Here is a 20,049-nt window from a genome sequence, read left to right as displayed (position 1 = left end):
TCATCTAGTTGCCTTCTCCTCCACTCCCACCTACTTAACAGGTGACCTGTTTTATCAGAGCTACGGACAGTGCTGCTGATCACATCTTAGGCAGAGCAAACTGTGGCTTCTGTGACACAACAGTGGGCAGTCTTACAGTGTCCTATAAGTTTCCTTTGTCAGTCTGAGCAACGTCCGTGACAACGGCAAGATCTTCCAAAACATTCTGTGAGCATGCAGTCAAAATATCTCAGTCGCTACCAATAACTGCAGTTGAGATCAGAATATTAAAGCTTTTTTTATGAGTCCCTGGTTATTTTTCTATGCATAAGAGATTGTAATTGGATAGTTAGTTACCTGCATCCTAACACAAACTGCATCACTGTTTAATCAATTACAGAAGATAATGGTTGGGATGTAAAATTACAGAGGGCTTTTGCATCCCCAAGTGGTACAGGATGGTCATTGCTGCTAGAGAACAGAATTCACAAGAGTTCACCTTCATTTCCTTTGGAGTGGTGAGGAGAGCTTTAGCTGATTTCACCCTGTAAAAAACGGGGGGGGGGGATTGAGTTTAATCTGAACAGTACATTTCCTGAAAATACATTAGAGGGCATGGAAGCACATAGACAAAAATAACCTTGTTGTTATTTACACTGCTTGTAGTTCATAGACACTCCTGTAAAGCTCAGAATGCTATTATGCAAGACAAAAAACTAGGAATGGCAGTTCAGGGTTTCACACATTGGACAGGGCAAGAAGGATAATGGTGGGATCTCTATTCTGTGGAAAACTGGAATAAAGGGTATCCATTATTTTACGTCAGCTTTGATGATTTGGGTAAATGATGGTATATTATAGGAAATGACATGAAATATTTCTTCCCTGAAAAAAAACAACAGTCCTTACTTAGATGTGTGGGTGGCCTTTAACATTTCCACTTGCAGAACCCACTAATCCACTATAGCATTGTGAATCGTTATTGACAGGTAGGAGTGCTTCTGTCTCCTTTGTATGAATTACGTGCTCTTCATTTTTTATTTTTGCTTTCAAATGCCATCTACCGTTGGAGACTTCCACAAACTTAGTCTCTGTATATTTTTCTTGTTACTCTCTGCAGAGTGCCATTGACATCCTGGGCTTCACTGCTGAAGAGAGGGTTGGAATCTATAAGCTGACAGGGGCAGTGATGCATTATGGGAACTTGAAATTCAAGCAGAAGCAGCGGGAGGAGCAAGCAGAGCCAGATGGTACTGAAGGTAAATGTTATATGGTACATTGTCCTCAAGTCTGCATTATATGTGTTGGCTGTTCTGTGGCCAGCTTTTTCTTTTTCTTTCCTTTTTTTTTACAATTCCCAATTCAATCTTTATTATTTTTTAAAATATACATTTATATAACATTTATACAACACTCTCTGTTTTTGTTTGTAACAAAAAATGATGGCCACTGAACCAAAGATACTTTTTATACCTCACAATACACATGATACTACCATTTATGGAAAGAAAGAAAAAAGAAATAAAGAAAGAGAAAAGAAAAAGAAAAAGAAAAAAATAAAGAAGAAAAAGTAGTTGAGATTTTAAAAAAGACTTCTAAACATTGTCATTGTACGTTATCTGTTAAATACACTTTTACCGCACAGTTACTTTTTTCTTCTATTTTTTATTGTATTTCTATGTAGATTGTCAATTACCTTTATATACTACAAGGCTCAGTCTAGGTCTGCTAGGAGATTACCCCTTATACCATGGTGGCCAGCTTTTTCTGATGACCAGATTGTATGTAAAAGCACGTTCCCAAAGTTCCGCTCCACACTTTTAACAAAAATGTACAATGACTGGATGAAAATATTAAAGCCAATTGCATCCTATATGGGTATTATATAAAGTCACCATCTCTGCAGACAACTGGACGGCTTTTTTGTGGGTGTAACATGGAGTTTCTGAATGCTGTTGATAACTCCAGAGCTGATGGTGGACTGTATAGAGTTAATATTTGTTTTTGTTTTCATTTACTTATATCTAGTGGCTGACAAAGCAGGCTACTTAATGGGCCTAAACTCTGCAGATTTGCTTAAAGGTTTGTGCTACCCACGAGTGAAAGTTGGAAATGAATATGTGACTAAAGGACAAAATGTTCAGCAGGTACATTTTCATTGTGATATTTGCTTTTAAACTAGCAGTTTTGTCCTGAAGTATTTTATATATGTAAATGTATGCATTAAATTGATTGTAGGCACACTGCAGGCCTTAGTAGGACCCTCGGGGAACGTAACAATATATCAAACCTTAATAAACTTGAAACAATATATTTGGAAAAAACAGAACAATTATAAAGCACTATGATAAATAACAATTCATGTCCAAAACAGGAGCAGATTCCTACAGACCTACAGTGAAATCTGAAAATAAAAATGAAAATGTCTCCAGAACAAACTAGCCTCAAGCTTCTTAACAGCTGAAAGGCAAAATTGAGTGGTTCTTCCAAACATTTGTACAGGGGAGTTTTACAGTGAGAACATTACAATGGAGAATGCGCTGTCCTTTGTACCAGCCAACCTCATATCAAACAATGCTAGTGGTGGGAGCATGATCTTGCCTGATGAGCAGAGCACTCAGGGAGTACTCATATAGGAAAGATTTCCTGACATTCAAGCCATTTATGGCTTCTAAGGACAAGAACAGCACATGAAAATTAATTGGAAGCAAGTACAGCTCTTTTTTAAATAGAAATTCCTCACTTGCTTCTCATTGGGATAGGTGTACAATTCTGTGGGTGCGCTCGCAAAATCTGTCTATGAAAAGATGTTCCTGTGGATGGTGACACGCATTAACCAGCAGCTGGACACCAAACAGCAAAGGCAGCATTTCATAGGGGTGCTGGACATTGCTGGCTTTGAGATCTTCGATGTAAGTGAACATTAATCCTACGCAACAAAATAAAAAAAAACATTCAAAATGTCCATGCTCATTTAAAAATACAAAAACTATTATTTTGCTTGTAAAGTACAACAGCCTGGAGCAGCTGTGCATCAACTTCACCAACGAGAAACTGCAACAGTTTTTCAACCATCACATGTTTGTGCTGGAGCAAGAGGAGTACAAGAAAGAAGGAATCGATTGGGAGTTCATTGACTTTGGAATGGACCTGGCTGCCTGCATTGAACTCATTGAGAAGGTAAGAGATGCTTTCTGTTTTAACTCTCAGCATTTCTTGGCAAAAGACGTGCAATTAAATGAATTTCTGTACCTGAGCAGTTCAACCTATAATTCTGACTTAATACTTAAACAGTTGTTCCTTTGTGGTGTTTTTATCCTATACTAAACAAGGTGAGTGGGTGACCCATGCCATCAAAAATGATGAGATGGGAATGGCAGAGTCAATAGAAAGCAAGGCAAATGGGACAGGTGGGCATGAAGGGCTGAGGATCTGAGAAGAACGTTGCAGGGCCTAGACAAGTAGTAGATCATGGAAGAGCATGAAGATGAGGTGCACCTGTGTACCACACACCTGCGTGGCCTGATGAATAGACAAGGAATTTGCAGAGAGAGGAAGCTGATACAGGGAAACAAACAAGTTGCAGTGGAACACAGGGAGAGGATTCAGTAAAGCTAACTGGGCCCAGGATATTAAATAAGTTGAGCAGGGGCTAGGTTTTAGCTCATTTCTTGGAAAGCTCTGATGATCATGATCATAATGATGATCATGAAAGTGGTATTGATTGGAGGGTGCCTTTGGTTTAATGTATTCAGTTTAACCTATCTCTCCAACAGGTTTCTTGAGGCAGTTAACAAACGTGTCACATTTTGCACTCCCAGTGGTCCTGCTGCGTAGGTTAGATTGAATTATAGTAGCAAGCATTTGAACCCAACTATGTATCTGTTGCATCACACATGACTCCATCCGCCTCTCATATTTACTGATTTCCAACAGAAACTGTTGGTTTTGAATCAGTAAAAAATAACAATGCCTTGTGTCATTTAATGTCAATGTGTAGTTATTAACTTTACATTCAGAGACAATAGCAATGCTCCAGAATAGTACTTGTGATGCATTGTACACTCCACTGAACAGTGTCTGTTTCTCTACGCCTGCTCTTCTTGTTCCCTCCAGCCAATGGGCATTTTCTCCATCCTAGAAGAAGAGTGCATGTTCCCCAAGGCAACAGACACATCTTTCAAGAACAAGCTCTATGACCAGCATCTTGGCAAAAGCAACAACTTCCAGAAACCCAAGCCTGTCAAAGGCAAGGCTGAGGCCCACTTCTCCCTGGTCCATTATGCTGGCACTGTGGACTACAACATCAGTGGGTGGCTGGACAAGAACAAGGACCCCCTGAATGAAACAATTGTAGGACTCTATCAGAAATCATCACTGAAATTGCTGTCCTTCCTTTATTCCAACTATGCTGGTACTGATGCAGGTAAGCACTATTTCTGAAAAGCATAGATCTGTTTAACATCTTTTGTTTCTTGTTTACCTCTGTTTGAATCTCTTGATTCAGCCATTCTGATAAGGAATCAGAGGAATTGCTTCGCCTGGGTCCATATGTCCACATAGCCCCACAGAAGCCACATATGTAGCTCCCATTCATAGCCCAGGCTGACATCCTGCTCATCTATTCTAGGGAATTGTAAGGTCAGATGATACCTCCAGGTATAGGGCGATATATAAATTCAAGAAATTATAATAATAAATAATATGTAGGGGAAGAGAAACTCAGCAAGTTTTGGGGATACTGATTCTTACAGTTCTGGTAAGACACTAAAGAACCAAAACAAAAGTTCTCTTCCAAACTTAGTTTTAAATTGAACTAAAAGGGAAAAGACTACTTTGGATTTCTGTGCCCATCATGGAAAAAGGCAGGGTATATAATAATAATAATAATAATAATAATAATAATAATAATAATAATAATAATAATAATTATTTCACATGTTACTCTTACATACAACTACTTCTCCTGGATTGTGTCTAAAAACAGGAAACTCGCTGACTTAGCAGTCATTTACTATACTCTGAATCATGTACTGTATCCTTTATCTTACCTTGATCTGGTCCTCTTTTCCAAGGTATATACTACCTCAACACTTTCCCAGCCATCACAGAGCTAGTTGAATGGATATGTGTTTGTATGCTATTTAATATCTCATGAGACAGGGAGGATTCTATTTAAGAGTATAGCATCTCACATGGCTGCTGTTTTGTTTGAAAGGTGACAGCGGTGGCAGCAAGAAAGGTGCCAAGAAGAAGGGTGGCTCTTTCCAGACAGTATCCGCTGTATTCAGAGTATGTGGCACTTCTTTCAGCTCCCCCTTTATAGTATAGATTAACATGGGAAACAGACCTGTGTGCATTTAGAACCCATTTCTTTTCTTCTGATACAGGAGAATTTAAACAAGCTGATGACCAATCTGAGAAGCACTCATCCTCACTTTGTGCGCTGTCTAATTCCTAATGAGACTAAGACACCCGGTGAGTTACTGTGTCTCGTTGTGTTGAATCATTCCCCTATCTGAAGTTTAATAATCAGGCAAACTATATGCCTCTTAATGGCTACAAGATCTCCTTGCTCAGGAGTTCATTTCCCCCCAAACATCAGTCTCCCAAGCAAATGTACCACTTTGATATAAGGCACTTTAAGAGCTAAGTTTATTAAGTAGTATCAAAAAGCTTTCAAATTCCCAGGTTTAAACTGTAGATTCCTGCCAAGATTATAAATCTGGCCTTTATTTTATTAATTACATTTCTATACCGCTCTTCAGCTGAGGATCACAGGGCAGTTTGCAGTATAAAAACACGAAAATACATAACATAGTGGCAAACATAAACAATATTCCCCAATATTTTAGTTAAGTTCTTACAATTTGTCCAGCCATGTCAGGTGACCCATATTTCATGAAATTATGACTCTACCTGTAAGTTTGACATTCTTTCTTCTTTTCCCCTTTCTCCTTTGGTTTTAAAGGTGAAATGGACCATCACCTGGTGATGCACCAGCTGCGGTGTAACGGGGTATTGGAAGGTATTCGGATCTGTAGGAAAGGCTTCCCCAGCAGAATCATCTATGCTGACTTTAAGCAACGGTACACTTTCCTCTAGCAATATAAAAAGGCTACTTTTTGCAGTTGCTAAAGTTGGTATTTCATAAATATATTCTTTTGTATAGGCCGTTTCAGCACCTAGTCAGAAAGACCCAGAATTTAGTCAATAACTGCAGAGTCTTTAGAGGAGAGATTGTATAGTTTCATTTTTGTTCCTGAACTATTTGGCCCTCTAAATATTGCTGAAAAGAGAGTAGAAACAAACTGATATTAATGTTTTACTCTATTTTCTTGGTTGTATAAATAACGATTCTAGTATGTAATGAAGGGTGTGGTGCTCTAATGGGGGGGGGAATTGTGCCTTTAGGAAGTATCTGATTCCCAGTTGTATAAGATATAACCATATTGGCTGTAACATATTCAGTTAGATTCTGGGTGTCTTATGGCCACATGGTCTATTACAGTCTTCCTCAACTTTGGCCCTCCAATGTTTTGAGACTACAATTCCCAGCATCCCTGACTACTGGTCCTGCTGGCTAGGGATCATGGGAGTTGTAGGCCAAAAAACATCTGGAGGGCCAAGGTTGAGGAAGCCTGGTTTGTTAGCTGAATATTCATTTTGACAGATGATTTCTGCTAGCATATTAATACTAGTTGCTTTTTTATATTTATCTGAGAGCCTACTTATTCCTATTGGGGTAGTTCATAGAAGCTACTTGTTATCACTGGGTTGTGCCTTTCCCCAATGGGACTTCGATCTCCCATCTTTCCCTGCATATCCTCTAAATATGATTCCCTCAACCCTTTGGAGCAGATTTGGGAATAGCACAAGGTGCGTGTGGTGAGGAGGGAGTTCCATTGCACAAGCAGAGGGCATTCCACTCATGCATTTATTTAGCTGGTCCTGTGTTCTCAGTTCATTTCATGGAGCACATGGCAGTTGAAAAATTCAGAAGAAGTTCTCTTCTGTATCAACAACTGTCGTAACCCTTTCAGCATGGAGAAATGTAGATTGACTCAAAACGTGTTTCAGTTCAGTCTACAGCAAAGTGTGTGATTGCATCTGGATTATAGCACTTTCATATATTTGGCATTTCACCAGTTGTGAAAAGCTATGGTACAGATGCACTATGATTGCTTTACAAGTGTCTGAGCTTCAGTGGTGACTAAGTCAACTCATATTTTTACATGCTACTCAGTCCCCATGTGAATTGGATCTGAGAATGATAGATTTATCACACATCCTCTACACACACACACATGGGAAATGCTTCCGTGTAGTGCCTTGCATACTATCAGGAAGTGTGTATAAATAATCAAAGAAATAAACAACTATCTGACTTTTAGAAGACATCTGAACAAATTAAGTACTTAACCTGAGGTACCACTGTAGTAGTTACTCCCACATGTGTCTGTGTGCGTGTGTGAAGAGCTCCATGTATATTATTCTATTATTCTTCATATTCAGATATTGTTTCCCCATTAAGGCCCTAGTGTATTGTGTTACTGTTCTCCTACCTCTCTGTTCATTTCTGCCTTTCCTACCACAGCTACAAAATTCTTAATGCCTCTGCAATTCCTGAAGGCCAGTTTATTGACAGCAAGAAGGCTTCTGAGAAGCTTCTCTCTTCCATTGATGTGGATCATAATCAGTACAGATTTGGCCATACTAAGGTAAGTACAAGCACGGAGTTTGACAGTTGTTTCCAGCAAATAAAAAACGGATGTACTGCATGAGAGGAGAATGGTAGAAAAGAGCAGGTAGTATATTTGGATTGCCTAATTTATTTATGCATGGCTAATTCCCCTTTGGGACGTGGGTGGCGCTGTGGGTTAAACCACAGAGCCTAGGACTTGCTGATCAGAAGGTCGGCGGTTCGAATCCCTGCGACGGGGTGAGCTCCCGTTGCTCAGTCCCTGCTCCTGCCAACCTAGCAGTTCGAAAGCATGTCAAAGTACAAGTAGATAAATAGGTACCCCTCCGGCGGGAAGGTAAACGATATTTCCGTGTGCTGCTCTGGTTCGCCAGAAGCGGCTTAGTCATGCTGGCCACATGACCTGGAAGCTGTATGCCGGCTCCCTCGGTCAATAAAGTGAGATGAGCGCCGCAACCCCAGAGTCGGCCACAACTGGACCTAATGGTCAGGGGTCCCTTTACCTTTTTAATTCCCCTTTTAGATATTTTTACCCATGTGAATGTAATCTCCCCCAAAAGCATGGAAAGCAGCCACTGCATATTATGCTTTTCTCTCCATTCAATGGCAACGTGATTAGAAAGGGATGAGCTCTCCTCAGCTCTCCTATGATGGACTGTTGGTCCCAGACAGAAGGTTGGAAGGATATGGTTGTAAGCTGGACAGGGCAGACATAATCATATGTTCAGGTTCACCAAGATAAGATAAGCATGGCAAGGTTCAGCTTCCAGTGAGGTAACTAAGTGAGATAGGCAAATGTCAGGTATTCATAAGGTAGGTTACACAACCCAGAGATCAGGTTCTGAGGTGGTGAGTCAGATATAGCAGGTAGCACTCTGGAGAGTTCCAGATGAGGCTCAGAGTTGAAGCATCAGAGCAGCAAGCTCAAATGTTGCTTCAGTATCTGGCAAACTCTGTACCTTAAGCAGACCTGTAGCTCTGTCTGGCTGGCTGGCTCTGCCTCTAGTAAGCACAGTCTGCTTTGTTTCCAACATCATGGGGGACCGCATGGCTCAGCTGCCTTCAGGGCAGGAGTCCTCAAGGGTAAAAAGACAGCATTGCAACCTCCTCAGGCTGGAGAGGTGTGAGCCATATAAGTTCCTCTTGTACTGGGGCTTCCAGGGCAGAGATGGTGTTCAAGGCTGGTTCAAGGCCTGCTGATCCTTCTGAATCTGTGGCCTCATCTTCCTAAAACGATGAGCCACAACCTGGCGTCATGACACTGGCTTGGGATTTTCCCTGAAAAACCTGAAGAAATTTCCTGAGCTAACCAGAAGTCTTGGACAGAAGTCTCTTTCTGTTTCTCTCCCCTCCCACACATATACCAGCACCCTTTTCTTTTAACATGACAATAGTGCTGAGAGCAAGAATAAAAGATAGAGAAGGGGTAAGGATCACCCACTTCACATACCACTTTCCTCTCCCCTATGTTTAGGGACGCAGGTGGCGCTGTGGGTAAAACCTCAGCGCCTAGGACTTGCCGATCGCATGGTCTGCGGTTCGAATCCCCGGGGCGGGGTGAGCTCCCGCCGTTTGGTCCAGCTCCTGCCCACCTAGCAGTTCGAAAGCACCCTTAAGTGCAAGTAGATAAATAGGTACCGCTGTATAGCGGGAAGGTAAACGGCGTTTCCGTGTGCTGCGCTGGTGCAGGCTCGCCAGAGCAGCTTCGTCACGCTGGCCACGTGACCCGGAGGTGTGTTCGGACGGCGCTGGCTCACGGCCTCTAGAGTGAGATGAGCGCACAACCCTAGAGTCTGTCAAGACTGGCCCGTACGGGCAGGGGTACCTTTACCTTTACCTTTATGTGCTTGTTTAGTGATAACTTTTGTTTCAAACTTGCCAAAACATCACAGGTATTCTTTAAGGCTGGCCTTCTTGGGTTGCTGGAAGAGATGAGAGATGAGAAACTGGTAGCCCTCATCACCCACACACAGGCTATGTGCAGAGGTTACCTCATGAGGCTTGAATTCCAAAAGATGAATGCAAGAAGGTAACTAGCCATTTCCTTGCTGAACCTCCAGAGAGCAGCTCACTAAAACTTGTTTGTACACGTTAATGTCTGAATATGTCAGTATTAAATGTATGGTCTTCTGTACAGAATGAAGACCATACAGTGTCATACTTAGTTCCCTGTCTCATACCTAAACTTTTGGCAGAGCTAGGATATATATTTTTGATGCAAAATCTGGCACTGTTACTTTCTCATCTTCAGCATTTGAACCTTGCTTTGGCAAAGCTTGTTGCTCCTTTATGCTACAAATGTAATGCAGGTATTTTGGGATTCCCCCACCCTCTTTTTATTTGGAAACGACCAGTTTGAGTTTATTGTGCTGGCCGAAGGCCCATGCCAAAGCATAGAAACACAAACAATTTCAGATACAAAATATAAATAAAGGCATCAACTAAAACAGAATCATCAATTTCTAGTGAGACTACAGATATAGACTCCCTGAATCCCTGTTACAGTTCACAACTATGCTGTCCAGTTCCTTTTTCCTAATCTTTCTTGCCACCAGCATGAGAAAGGCCACTTTATAAGTCACTAACACATTGGAGTAACCACTGAACCTGCTCCATTGAGGGATAATTGCTTGCTTGAGCAAGTAAGTTTTAGAAAGTGGCTCCTCAGGTCAGCATATAAGGGCCGATATAACAAATAATAAAGAATATCTTCTACCTGTAATTGACCAGTCTGCTTTAGGAGATTACTACTGATAAAGATCAGTGCTTATTTAAGTATTGAAACATGTGCCTCTGAAATCACTTTCCGCTTAAGTCCCTTTCTTTCCATACATTCGCAGAGAATCAATTTATGTAATTCAGTACAATGTCCGTTCATTCATGAACGTCAAGCACTGGCCCTGGATGAAGCTATATTTCAAGATCAAGCCCTTGCTAAAGAGTGCTGAATCAGAGAAAGAGATGGCCAACATGAAAGAAGAATTTGAGAAAACTAAGGAAGATCTTGCAAAGTCAGAAGCAAAACGAAAGGAGCTTGAGGAAAAAATGGTGACTCTGGTGCAAGAGAAGAATGACCTTCAGCTTCAAGTTCAGTCTGTAAGTAAAGTGCATTCTCCTAGTTGCACTTCTGATTACCACCTTCCATTGTAGAGAGAACACTCAGTGGGCAAGCTGAGAGCAATAACCTTCAATCTGGTTACTTGACAATCTAGATCTCATAGATGAGCTTCTGGAAAGAGCATACTGCCATCTAGTCCTGCTTGACAGAGGATTCAGTGGCAGTAATCACAGCAGCACTCCTGATTTTTATATTAAAAAATAAATACACATGTCTGGCTTCTTCTTTTCGTTCTATAGGAAAGTGAAAGTTTAGCAGATGCTGAGGAAAGGTGCGATGGGCTCATCAAAAGTAAGATTCAGCTAGAAGCTAAGATAAAAGAGTTGACTGAAAGGCTGGAGGATGAGGAGGAGATGAATGCTGAGTTGACGGCCAAGAAGAGGAAACTTGAAGATGAGTGCTCAGAGCTGAAGAAAGACATTGATGACTTGGAACTAACATTGGCCAAAGTGGAGAAGGAGAAGCATGCAACGGAAAACAAGGTGAAAAGAGACTACAGAGTCATAGTGCCATTACAACCCCTCTCGGTTCTGTCCCCCTGCCAAAATGAAAGTAAAATTTTAAATCAGTACAGTGGTACCTTGGGTTAAGTACTTAATTCGTTCCAGAGGTCCATTCTTAACCTAAAACTGTTCTTAACCTGAAGCACAACTTTGGCTAATGGGGCCTCCTGCTGCCGCCGCACCGCCAGAGCACGATTTCTGTTCTCATCCTGAAGCAAAGTTCTTAATCTGAGGTACTATTTCTGGGTTAGCGGAGTCTGTAACCTGAAGCGTATGTAACCCAAGGTACCACTGTAGTAAGGAAAGGAAGGAAAAGATAACTTACTTAAACTTAAGAAGTTTTGGCTACTGGTTTGTTCCTTCAACTCTTGTATTGCAGCACTTGGAGTTTGGGGTTTAGTTGTTCAGCATCCAGATTCACATTTTTTGGTGCTGCCCCATGCTTTCTAGGCACAGGCCCACGCTTTTCTGGTCCAATCTGAGCCCTTTTTTATTTTTTTGCCCTACTGCTTCCTCCAGGAAAATCTGCTCTTTAATGCTGAATCAGAACAAACAGCAATTTTGGTTTTCTGTGGCTTGCCATTTGCTCTGATTCAACACTAAAGAACAGGTTTTCGCAGGGAAAGTGCCTGGGATGGGGGGCAGGGATGCTCAGACAAGGAACCTTAAAACGCGGACCTGTTCCTAGAAATGCAGAGCAAAGGTAAGTGTGGATGAGCCCTATCTTAGCTTCATTAATTCCACATTAATGTCCATAAATTGGTGAGTGCAGAATAATGAAACTGATTTTTTATTTGGTTGCAAAATATATTTAACTTGCCTGACAGAATTCTTCCTACTAGTCCTGTTGGAAGATTATGCTTGGCCCTTTGCATATTGTGAAGGGGATTTTTTTTCTACTCGTTGCATTTGTATTTTTAAATTTCATCGGCAAAAAAGAGAGAAAATCAGCTTTTGCCCAATCTTATTGTGTAACTCAGTGTGCTTTATTGTACTATTTCACTTTTGTAATGAAGAGGTCAGGAGGCATTTCTGAGGAAAGTCTCATTGTGTTTCCACATCCGTAACTAGTGCTGCTCATTACATACGTATAGGATTTTAGCAGACACCAGCCTTTGGGTGATATCATACTCAGAGTAGACCCACTGAAATCAATGAACAACTTCCTTACATCCATTTACATCAGTGGGTCTACTCAGCATATGACTTAGTTGGGTATTACCCTATGTTATTTTCTCACTCATAAGACAAGGACTGCATATAATCACCCGTAATGAGGAAACACTCATAAATGGAGGTCTTTATTGTTTCTTAGGTTAAAAATCTTACTGAGGAGATGGCAGCTTTGGACGAAAACATCTCCAAGCTAACCAAAGAGAAGAAAAGCCTCCAAGAAGCTCACCAGCAGACTTTAGATGACCTCCAGGCAGAGGAAGACAAAGTGAACACTCTGTCCAAAACCAAATCGAAACTTGAACAGCAAGTTGATGATGTAAGAGAATTTTTAGTGTTGAGAGGACACAATAAAAGCACTGGGAGAAATGAAGTCTATTTGCAGTTATACACACTGGCTAGAACCAATGTTGAACCTGCTAAATCTTTTTTTTTTGTACTAGTCCTCAGTTCTATATCTGCCTGATATCATCAGTCCTCTCCTCCAGGCTTAGGAAGGCAGTGGGAGCACAGAACTAATGCAACCTGAAGCACCATTTAACTGACTAAACGTGGGCATAAATATCTTCAAGTAAGGGCCTTTACTCTTGCCCGAGGTTCGGCTCTGCCCTTGCTGGTTCTGGAAGGATCTTTTGGAAAAGTCCTGTACGGTCAGAGACTTTGCGCCTGCCCATTAGGGGAAATAGGAAGCCCTGAACACTTATTTTTTAAGATGTCCTTTTTACAATGAGGCACATAGAGATACCATCAACCCCCATCTGGTGAGGCTTACTGACCTTCCATACAAGCCTAAGCTAAATTTTCTCCTCAGGCAAAAATTACAAGATGACCCGGATGGTTGCCAGATTCTGCGTGCAGATTTGTAGATGTAGAACACCCCCTGGAACAAATAGATCGCTAGGAAAACTGCCGTAGCCGGCCTCCTGGGCATCCCAGGGGCAATCTGCATGTTAGTTTAACCTTAGGTCCTTTTGTGTTCATGCGACTATTTTAATTTTAATCTATAAGCTGTTATTGTATATTGTTTTAAATGTCTGTTTCATTCTTGTGAAAGCAGTCTCAGTTGTGCTTTTTGAACTGCTCTTTGGCCGTAATAATAAATTATTACTATTACTATCTTCAAGTAATTTTCAGTAATGAAATGTGTCAATCCACTGCCAGCCTAACAGTTCCTGAAATATACTCAGAGTCGCAAAGTGATTTCATGCTCTTTATTCAGCTCATAGTGGTGAGGAGGAATGAATGAAAGTCCCCTCAAAGTATCTGCTTTATATACATTATTTACACAATGGGCTGCACATGATTGGCTAATTCTGGAATTCTACTGTAAGCCAATCAGGTTGTGGATTCACTTATGTCTGGAGCATGATTGGGTGGTTCCTGCCAACCAGTCATACTGCTGCCTTGTTCTAGGACCAATCAGACTGCTGCATTCTGAATCCTATTGTTCTAGGACCAATCAGACTGCTGCAATTTGGATCCTATTGTTCTAGGTCCAATCAGACTGCTGCAGTTTGGATCCTATTCAACTCAGTACATAACAGTTCCCTTTTTGAAGAATATTCTCTTTTTGAAGACTGCAAGTGGTAGATCATTTTTAGGAGCAAGGGAACTTGCCTCAAAACATATTCACATATTTTGAACTAGGTAAACTTAGGAATATAGGAAGCTGTGTTACACCATATCAGCTCATCCAGCAGCTGCCTCTTCAAGGTTTCAGGCGGACCTTTTTCTAACATGTTTGGCTGTTATTTATTAGACTTTGTTATTAATAGGATATCTAAGAACTGAATTTTATTTTAGCATTGCCCTCTTTGCAGGGGCTTAGAAGACTCTGCTTTAAGGCCTAAAGCGGCATCTAGCTCACTGGCCTTTCAAAACTCCTAATGCTTTATATTTCCTCCCTCTTCTTTGAAACAATAGCATTAAATCAGTGTCTCTTGTTCTTATGTACTGTTTAGCTCGAAGGGTCTTTGGAGCAAGAGAAGAAGCTTCGTATGGATCTTGAGAGAGCTAAAAGGAAGCTGGAAGGGGATCTGAAGATGTCTCAGGAATCTATCATGGACCTGGAGAATGACAAGCAGCAAATGGATGAAAAACTGAAGAAGTATACCTCTGAGATTTTAATAATGTGTTACTAGATCTCAAATTTGAACTTTCTCATTAAAATGCTTACTTTTCTTTTTTCCTCCTTCACCAGGAAAGAGTTCGAAATCAGCCAGGTGCAAGGAAAAATAGAGGATGAACAGGCTCAAAGCTCTCAGCTACAGAAAAAAATTAAAGAGCTACAGGTAAATCATAGAAAACTTTGTGTATCTTTTGTGCCTCGGAAATCTCTGTTTTTTAAGGTCACTCTCACCCCTCATGTACATTCACTGCTTATATAGTGGTTCTAAAATGATATTCTTCCTCAAATTGAATACCTACATACACACTTAGTACGAAGACACTAGATAAAATCAGTTTAGGAAGAATAGTGTATTACTCCAGGAAATTCAACCATTGGTCTTAAGGAACCACTGGCTGTAGGTGTATATTGTCTCCTTAATGTGAGATGTTTAAGAATATATTTGTGTTCAAATGTATTTCACAGAGAATCTGAAATATTATAAGTTTATAAAATAAGTATGGATGCACTGCTTATTATACACATGTTTTTATTGAAATAATACAATGATTTAGTACTTTTAGATTACTCCTGGCCCAACTACTGTATGGGGGCACAGACTTGGCTTAAAGCCCACCCTGACTTTATAGAAACAGTTCAATCCAAGTACTGTACTTAAGGCAAATATTCTTACCGCCATCTTGTGTTTCAAATCCTGCATTGCACCTGGAGGCCAACTTTATCTCAACTGAATTACAAATTTGGTACAGGACATTTACTTATTGCCTTTGTCTGAATTTAACCCTCACTGGTCTATTACCCTTAATATTGCAAGACTGTCATGAGAGTGCTTGGACCAAAACTGTTACTCAAAAGCGCTACTCTGATTTATCACCCCAACATTTATTAACACTGGGTTTCGATAAAGCAAATAATTTAATTAGGCAGCGCCTACATGACATTGGGGATGCGGATGGCGCTGTGGGTTAAACCACAGAGCCTAGGACTTACCGATCAGAAGGTGAGCGGTTCAAATCCCCGCGGCGGCGTGAGCGCCCGTTGCTCGGTTCCTTCTCCTGCCAACCTAGCAGTTCGAAAGCATGTCAAAGTGCAAGTAGATAAATAGGTACTGCTCCAGCAGGAAGGTAAACAGCATTTCCATGCACTGCTCTGGTTCGCCAGAAGCGGCTTAGTCATGCTGGCCCCAGAAGCTTCACGCCGGCTCCCTCGGCCAATAAAGCGAGATGAGTGCCGCAACCCCAGAGTCGGTCACGACTGGACCTAATGGTCAGGGGTCCCTTTACCTTTTCCTTTACATGACATTGAGCAACAGAATAATTTAGCCACCATAAGAAAATTTTGTCCTTGGTGCTATTTTTTCCTACCTAGTCTCCTCCACATATTGGCATCCTATCTGCAAAATTAACAGTTTTAAAATACAGGTGTGCCTTCACCTGTGCAAAACGATTATGTCCATGCAGAGACGGCAGTATCAAATCTGTAGTGCATGTACTCCTAGCCTCTGCATACTCCTAACCTCTGTGTAATGAGGTTAATACTCATCTTCTATCATTTATACCAGTCTGTTCATCCACTGCTACATTGGCCTTCCTTCTTGCAGACCAAGATTATCAGGTGACAGCAAACACGGCAAAAATTTTAGCTGGGGCAATCAGAATTAAATCTACCATCTGACTAACCTGTTTACTGCCTAGTAAAGAGTAGCCCACTTGTTTATGTCTTATTTGTGGTCAAGGAAAGTTATTGACTCTTTCATTTGTATAGCTGTAAATTCTCGGAACGTATTTTGTAAAGCCAACAATCTAGCTATATCTGTATTTGATTGTATTTGATTCCTTTGCTACGGCTTGTGGCTAACACAAATAAAGATTTTTACTTTTAGTTCATAAAATCATGAGCACAGTCTACCTAGAGTTTATTTTCAGTTCTACTCTTTTAGTGGCATAGTTAAACTTCTGTATCCTATTTCCCAAAGGCCCGTATGGAAGAACTGGAGGAAGAAATTGAGGCTGAGCGTGCATCTCGGGCCAAAGCAGAGAAGCAGCGGGCTGATCTCTCCAGAGAACTTGAAGAGATCAGTGAGCGTCTGGAGGAAGCTGGTGGGGCAACCGCAGCTCAGATTGAGATGAACAAGAAACGTGAGGCAGAATTCCAGAAAATGCGCAGGGACCTTGAAGAAGCCACTCTGCACCATGAAGCCACAACGGCTGCTCTCCGCAAGAAGCATGCAGACAGTGCAGCTGAACTTGGGGAACAAATTGATAACTTGCAACGTGTGAAACAGAAGCTGGAGAAGGAGAAGAGTGAGCTGAAGATGGAGATTGATGACCTTGCCAGTAATATGGAGTCAGTTTCCAAAGCAAAGGTAGACAGTTGCATGTCTTGTCTTTATTGTGACTAACTGTTCTGCTGTAGATTCTGGTTAATTAAAACGTATTTTATTTCTCCCCTGACAAAGAGTAATCTGGAAAAGATGTGCCGGGCCCTTGAAGACCAGTTCAGTGAAATAAAGACAAAAGATGAAGAGCATGTGCGGCTGATCAATGATCTGAACACACAGAAAGCACGTCTGCACACCGAGAATGGTGAATTTGGGCTTTTCTAGAAGACATGGGCATTCCTCCTGACATTTATTTGTCTTGAATAGTCCCCTCCCACCTTTCCATAAAAATCATTGTAGACATGTTATCTACATATATATTATTATCTTTGCCTTGACACATCAGCATCAATGTTGTCTAAACTGTACCCTTCCTTGTCAATCAGATATGACCAAGTATTTCACTATGGAAGATCCCCCTTGAAATATTAGTGGGGTGCAAGAGCCCCCACTGATGCTTTTACACAGTCTTCATTTACTCCCATATATTTCTGGTTTACTGTGGCTTACATTGTAGGAAACAGCATTTCTGTTTCTTAAAGTGTATCTTAGAAATGTGGGTTGTCGGATAATTGGGTTTTTTTTTCCTTTTCTGTGATGTGGAAAAGTAATGCTTATACAGCTCATATAAAGGTAAAGGGTAAAGGGACCCCTGACCATTAGGTCCAGTCGTGACCGACTCTGGGGTTGTGGCGCTCATCTTGCTTTACTGGCCGAGGGAGCCGGTGTACAGCTTCCGGGTCATGTGGCCAGCATGACTAAGCCACTTCTGGCGAACCAGAGCAGCGCACGGAAACACCGTTTACTTTCCTGCCGGAGCAGTACCTATTTATCTACTTGCACTTTGACATGCTTTCGAACTGCTAGGTTGGCAGGAGCTGGGACCGAGCAATGGGAGCTCACCCCGTCGCAGCGATTTGAACCGCTGACCTTCTGATCGGCAAGTCCTAGGCTCCGTGGTTTAACCCACAGTGCCACCCGCGTCCCGTCATACAACAAATATTCAGATACAAAAACTCAGCCACAAATACTCAAAGGCTTCTACTGCCTTCTCCTTTAGACCCCTATATTAGTTCCTGTTAACAGCTACAAATGCACTGTTAATGTTGAATAGAGAACTGCTCTGGTTTTTAAGCATGATCTCTGTGTTTAAATCTATTCATAAGTATCAGTAGTGGAAAAACTACTGTTGATAGTCAAGTGGGAGTATTGGGGCTGCATGAACAGCATTAGCAAGTGGCACAAGTGAGTGATTCATAGCTCCATGAGAAGATTCATAAATGTTATTCAGATTCTTGAGGCACCACACACAGCTTCTGGTCACCCAATAGACCTTGAGCCTCGGTGTCGCTCTCAATTTCCTAAAATTATAATTGCACGTGACACTTCACAGAATATGCCTTAAATAGCATCTACATGCAGCTCAGAGAAAATTAGGTAACCACTTAAATCTTACTGATAGCAATGAGAATAAAGCCCAGCAGCTCGTTCTGGTTTACAACTCATTTTCTCCAGAGTGAAGAAGTAAGGCCACCACTAAAAGTATATATGGATAGATCTAAAGCAAATGTATTAATCTGAGCAAAGAAATTATCGAGAACTAATGTTAAGTGCAGTATTTATTGTAATTATTGAAAACTAGTATTTATTGCATTTTTTTTTAATAGAATCCATACTATATTTGTTGCAATTATTGTGGACTGTAGTAACATCCATTTCAAAGAATGGGAGGCAGAGATAGAAAAATTCTAGTTGACCAAGCGCACAAATGATTTAATTCAGCACTTGCATTGCCATCAGTGAGGCTACTTAGGAGCAGGTGGGGTGTTTTTGAACCATCTCAGCCTATGACTATGTGAATATATTTTTTCCCAATAGGTGAATTTTCTCGACAACTAGAAGAAAAAGAATCTTTTATTTCACAGTTGATCAGAGGGAAACAAGCCTTTACCCAGCAGACAGAGGAACTCAAGAGGCAGCTGGAGGAAGAAAACAAGGTGATTTTCCACTTGTATATCATGCCTCAGAGAAGTGAGGAATGAATAATCCTGATAAAAAGAGGCAGGAGAGGCAGGGAACATCAGAAAAAAGGAAATAAAACAATCAAAGCTGATTTCCAGCTGACATGGACTGATGGAAATTCAAGGACAAATTACAGCATGAATGCAGTAACACATGCAACATGGAGAGGTAAAACAGGTGCTTTTGCAAATTTTGCAATTGTGATGGAAAAAGCTATGATAATATTGCACTGTTAAAAAAAACACCCCTCCATAAGATTAATGTGTGGAATTTACTGCAGTGACTGAGGCTAAAGAACGCAAATAAAAAATAAAAAATCGGTTCACAGAAAGTAATAATGGTTGGTTAAGTATTATATAGCCAATACTTTTATGTTTGGGTATAAACCAACAGCTGAGGAAGAAAACATCCCAGATCTCATATCTGACATAACTAATAGACAGATGTAGAATGTCTGATTGAAACAACCTGCATACTATTGCTACCCATGTGGTGATCATTACCATTAACATTATGAACCCTTAGGCAAAAAACGCTCTGGCCCATGCCTTGCAATCTGCTCGCCATGACTGTGACTTGCTCAGGGAGCAGTTTGAAGAGGAGCAAGAAACCAAAAGTGAGTTGCAGAGGGCTCTCTCCAAGGCTAACACTGAAGTTGCCCAGTGGAGAACCAAATATGAAACGGACGCCATTCAACGTACTGAGGAATTAGAAGAAGCCAAGTAAGTACTGGGAAGGAAATCAGGGGAGAGCTTTGGAGATGCCAGGGTATTATCCTGTGGCATTTATTTTTGACAGCAAATCCTCTATTTCTAATTTTGCATCTTATGCAGATCTGTTTTTTGCCATTGCTATTTGTTTTATAAGTGTATTTATATACCACTCTCTCATAAAATATCAGGGTTGTTAGAGCAATATAAAACATGAAAAACCATTAAAAGCAGTGCAAAACAATCATTAAGATAGCTGGCTACTCAAGAAAATTGGAAACCACTGAATAGGCCTATTGCCATAAAATAGAGTCTTCAAGAGGCACCTGGAAGT

The 20,049-nt window shown here is 41.0% G+C and overlaps 1 protein-coding gene across 1 annotated transcript in view; it reads left to right on the top strand.

The window, feature by feature from the left end:
• The window catches only part of LOC309520984 (myosin-4-like), a 42,997-nt gene that overhangs the window by 5,331 nt on the left and 17,617 nt on the right, over window positions 1–20,049 (top strand). The window contains exons 11-29 of the mRNA XM_082203074.1: window positions 1,100–1,238; window positions 2,008–2,126; window positions 2,742–2,891; window positions 2,989–3,159; window positions 4,096–4,405; window positions 5,198–5,271; window positions 5,370–5,457; window positions 5,951–6,068; window positions 7,577–7,700; window positions 9,574–9,710; window positions 10,522–10,777; window positions 11,039–11,281; window positions 12,618–12,794; window positions 14,437–14,582; window positions 14,676–14,766; window positions 16,579–16,968; window positions 17,062–17,188; window positions 18,862–18,980; window positions 19,531–19,727. Coding sequence (XP_082059200.1) covers window positions 1,100–1,238; window positions 2,008–2,126; window positions 2,742–2,891; window positions 2,989–3,159; window positions 4,096–4,405; window positions 5,198–5,271; window positions 5,370–5,457; window positions 5,951–6,068; window positions 7,577–7,700; window positions 9,574–9,710; window positions 10,522–10,777; window positions 11,039–11,281; window positions 12,618–12,794; window positions 14,437–14,582; window positions 14,676–14,766; window positions 16,579–16,968; window positions 17,062–17,188; window positions 18,862–18,980; window positions 19,531–19,727 — 3,176 coding nt within the window. The remainder of the gene's footprint in view (window positions 1–1,099; window positions 1,239–2,007; window positions 2,127–2,741; window positions 2,892–2,988; window positions 3,160–4,095; window positions 4,406–5,197; window positions 5,272–5,369; window positions 5,458–5,950; window positions 6,069–7,576; window positions 7,701–9,573; window positions 9,711–10,521; window positions 10,778–11,038; window positions 11,282–12,617; window positions 12,795–14,436; window positions 14,583–14,675; window positions 14,767–16,578; window positions 16,969–17,061; window positions 17,189–18,861; window positions 18,981–19,530; window positions 19,728–20,049) is intronic.

Source organism: Podarcis vaucheri (assembly GCF_965113315.1).
Source record: "Podarcis vaucheri genome assembly, chromosome: 2".
NCBI classification, from domain to species: Eukaryota; Metazoa; Chordata; class Lepidosauria; order Squamata; family Lacertidae; genus Podarcis; species Podarcis vaucheri.
Note: the sequence above shows the minus strand (reverse complement) of the source record. Positions and strands in the feature narration are given on the sequence as shown.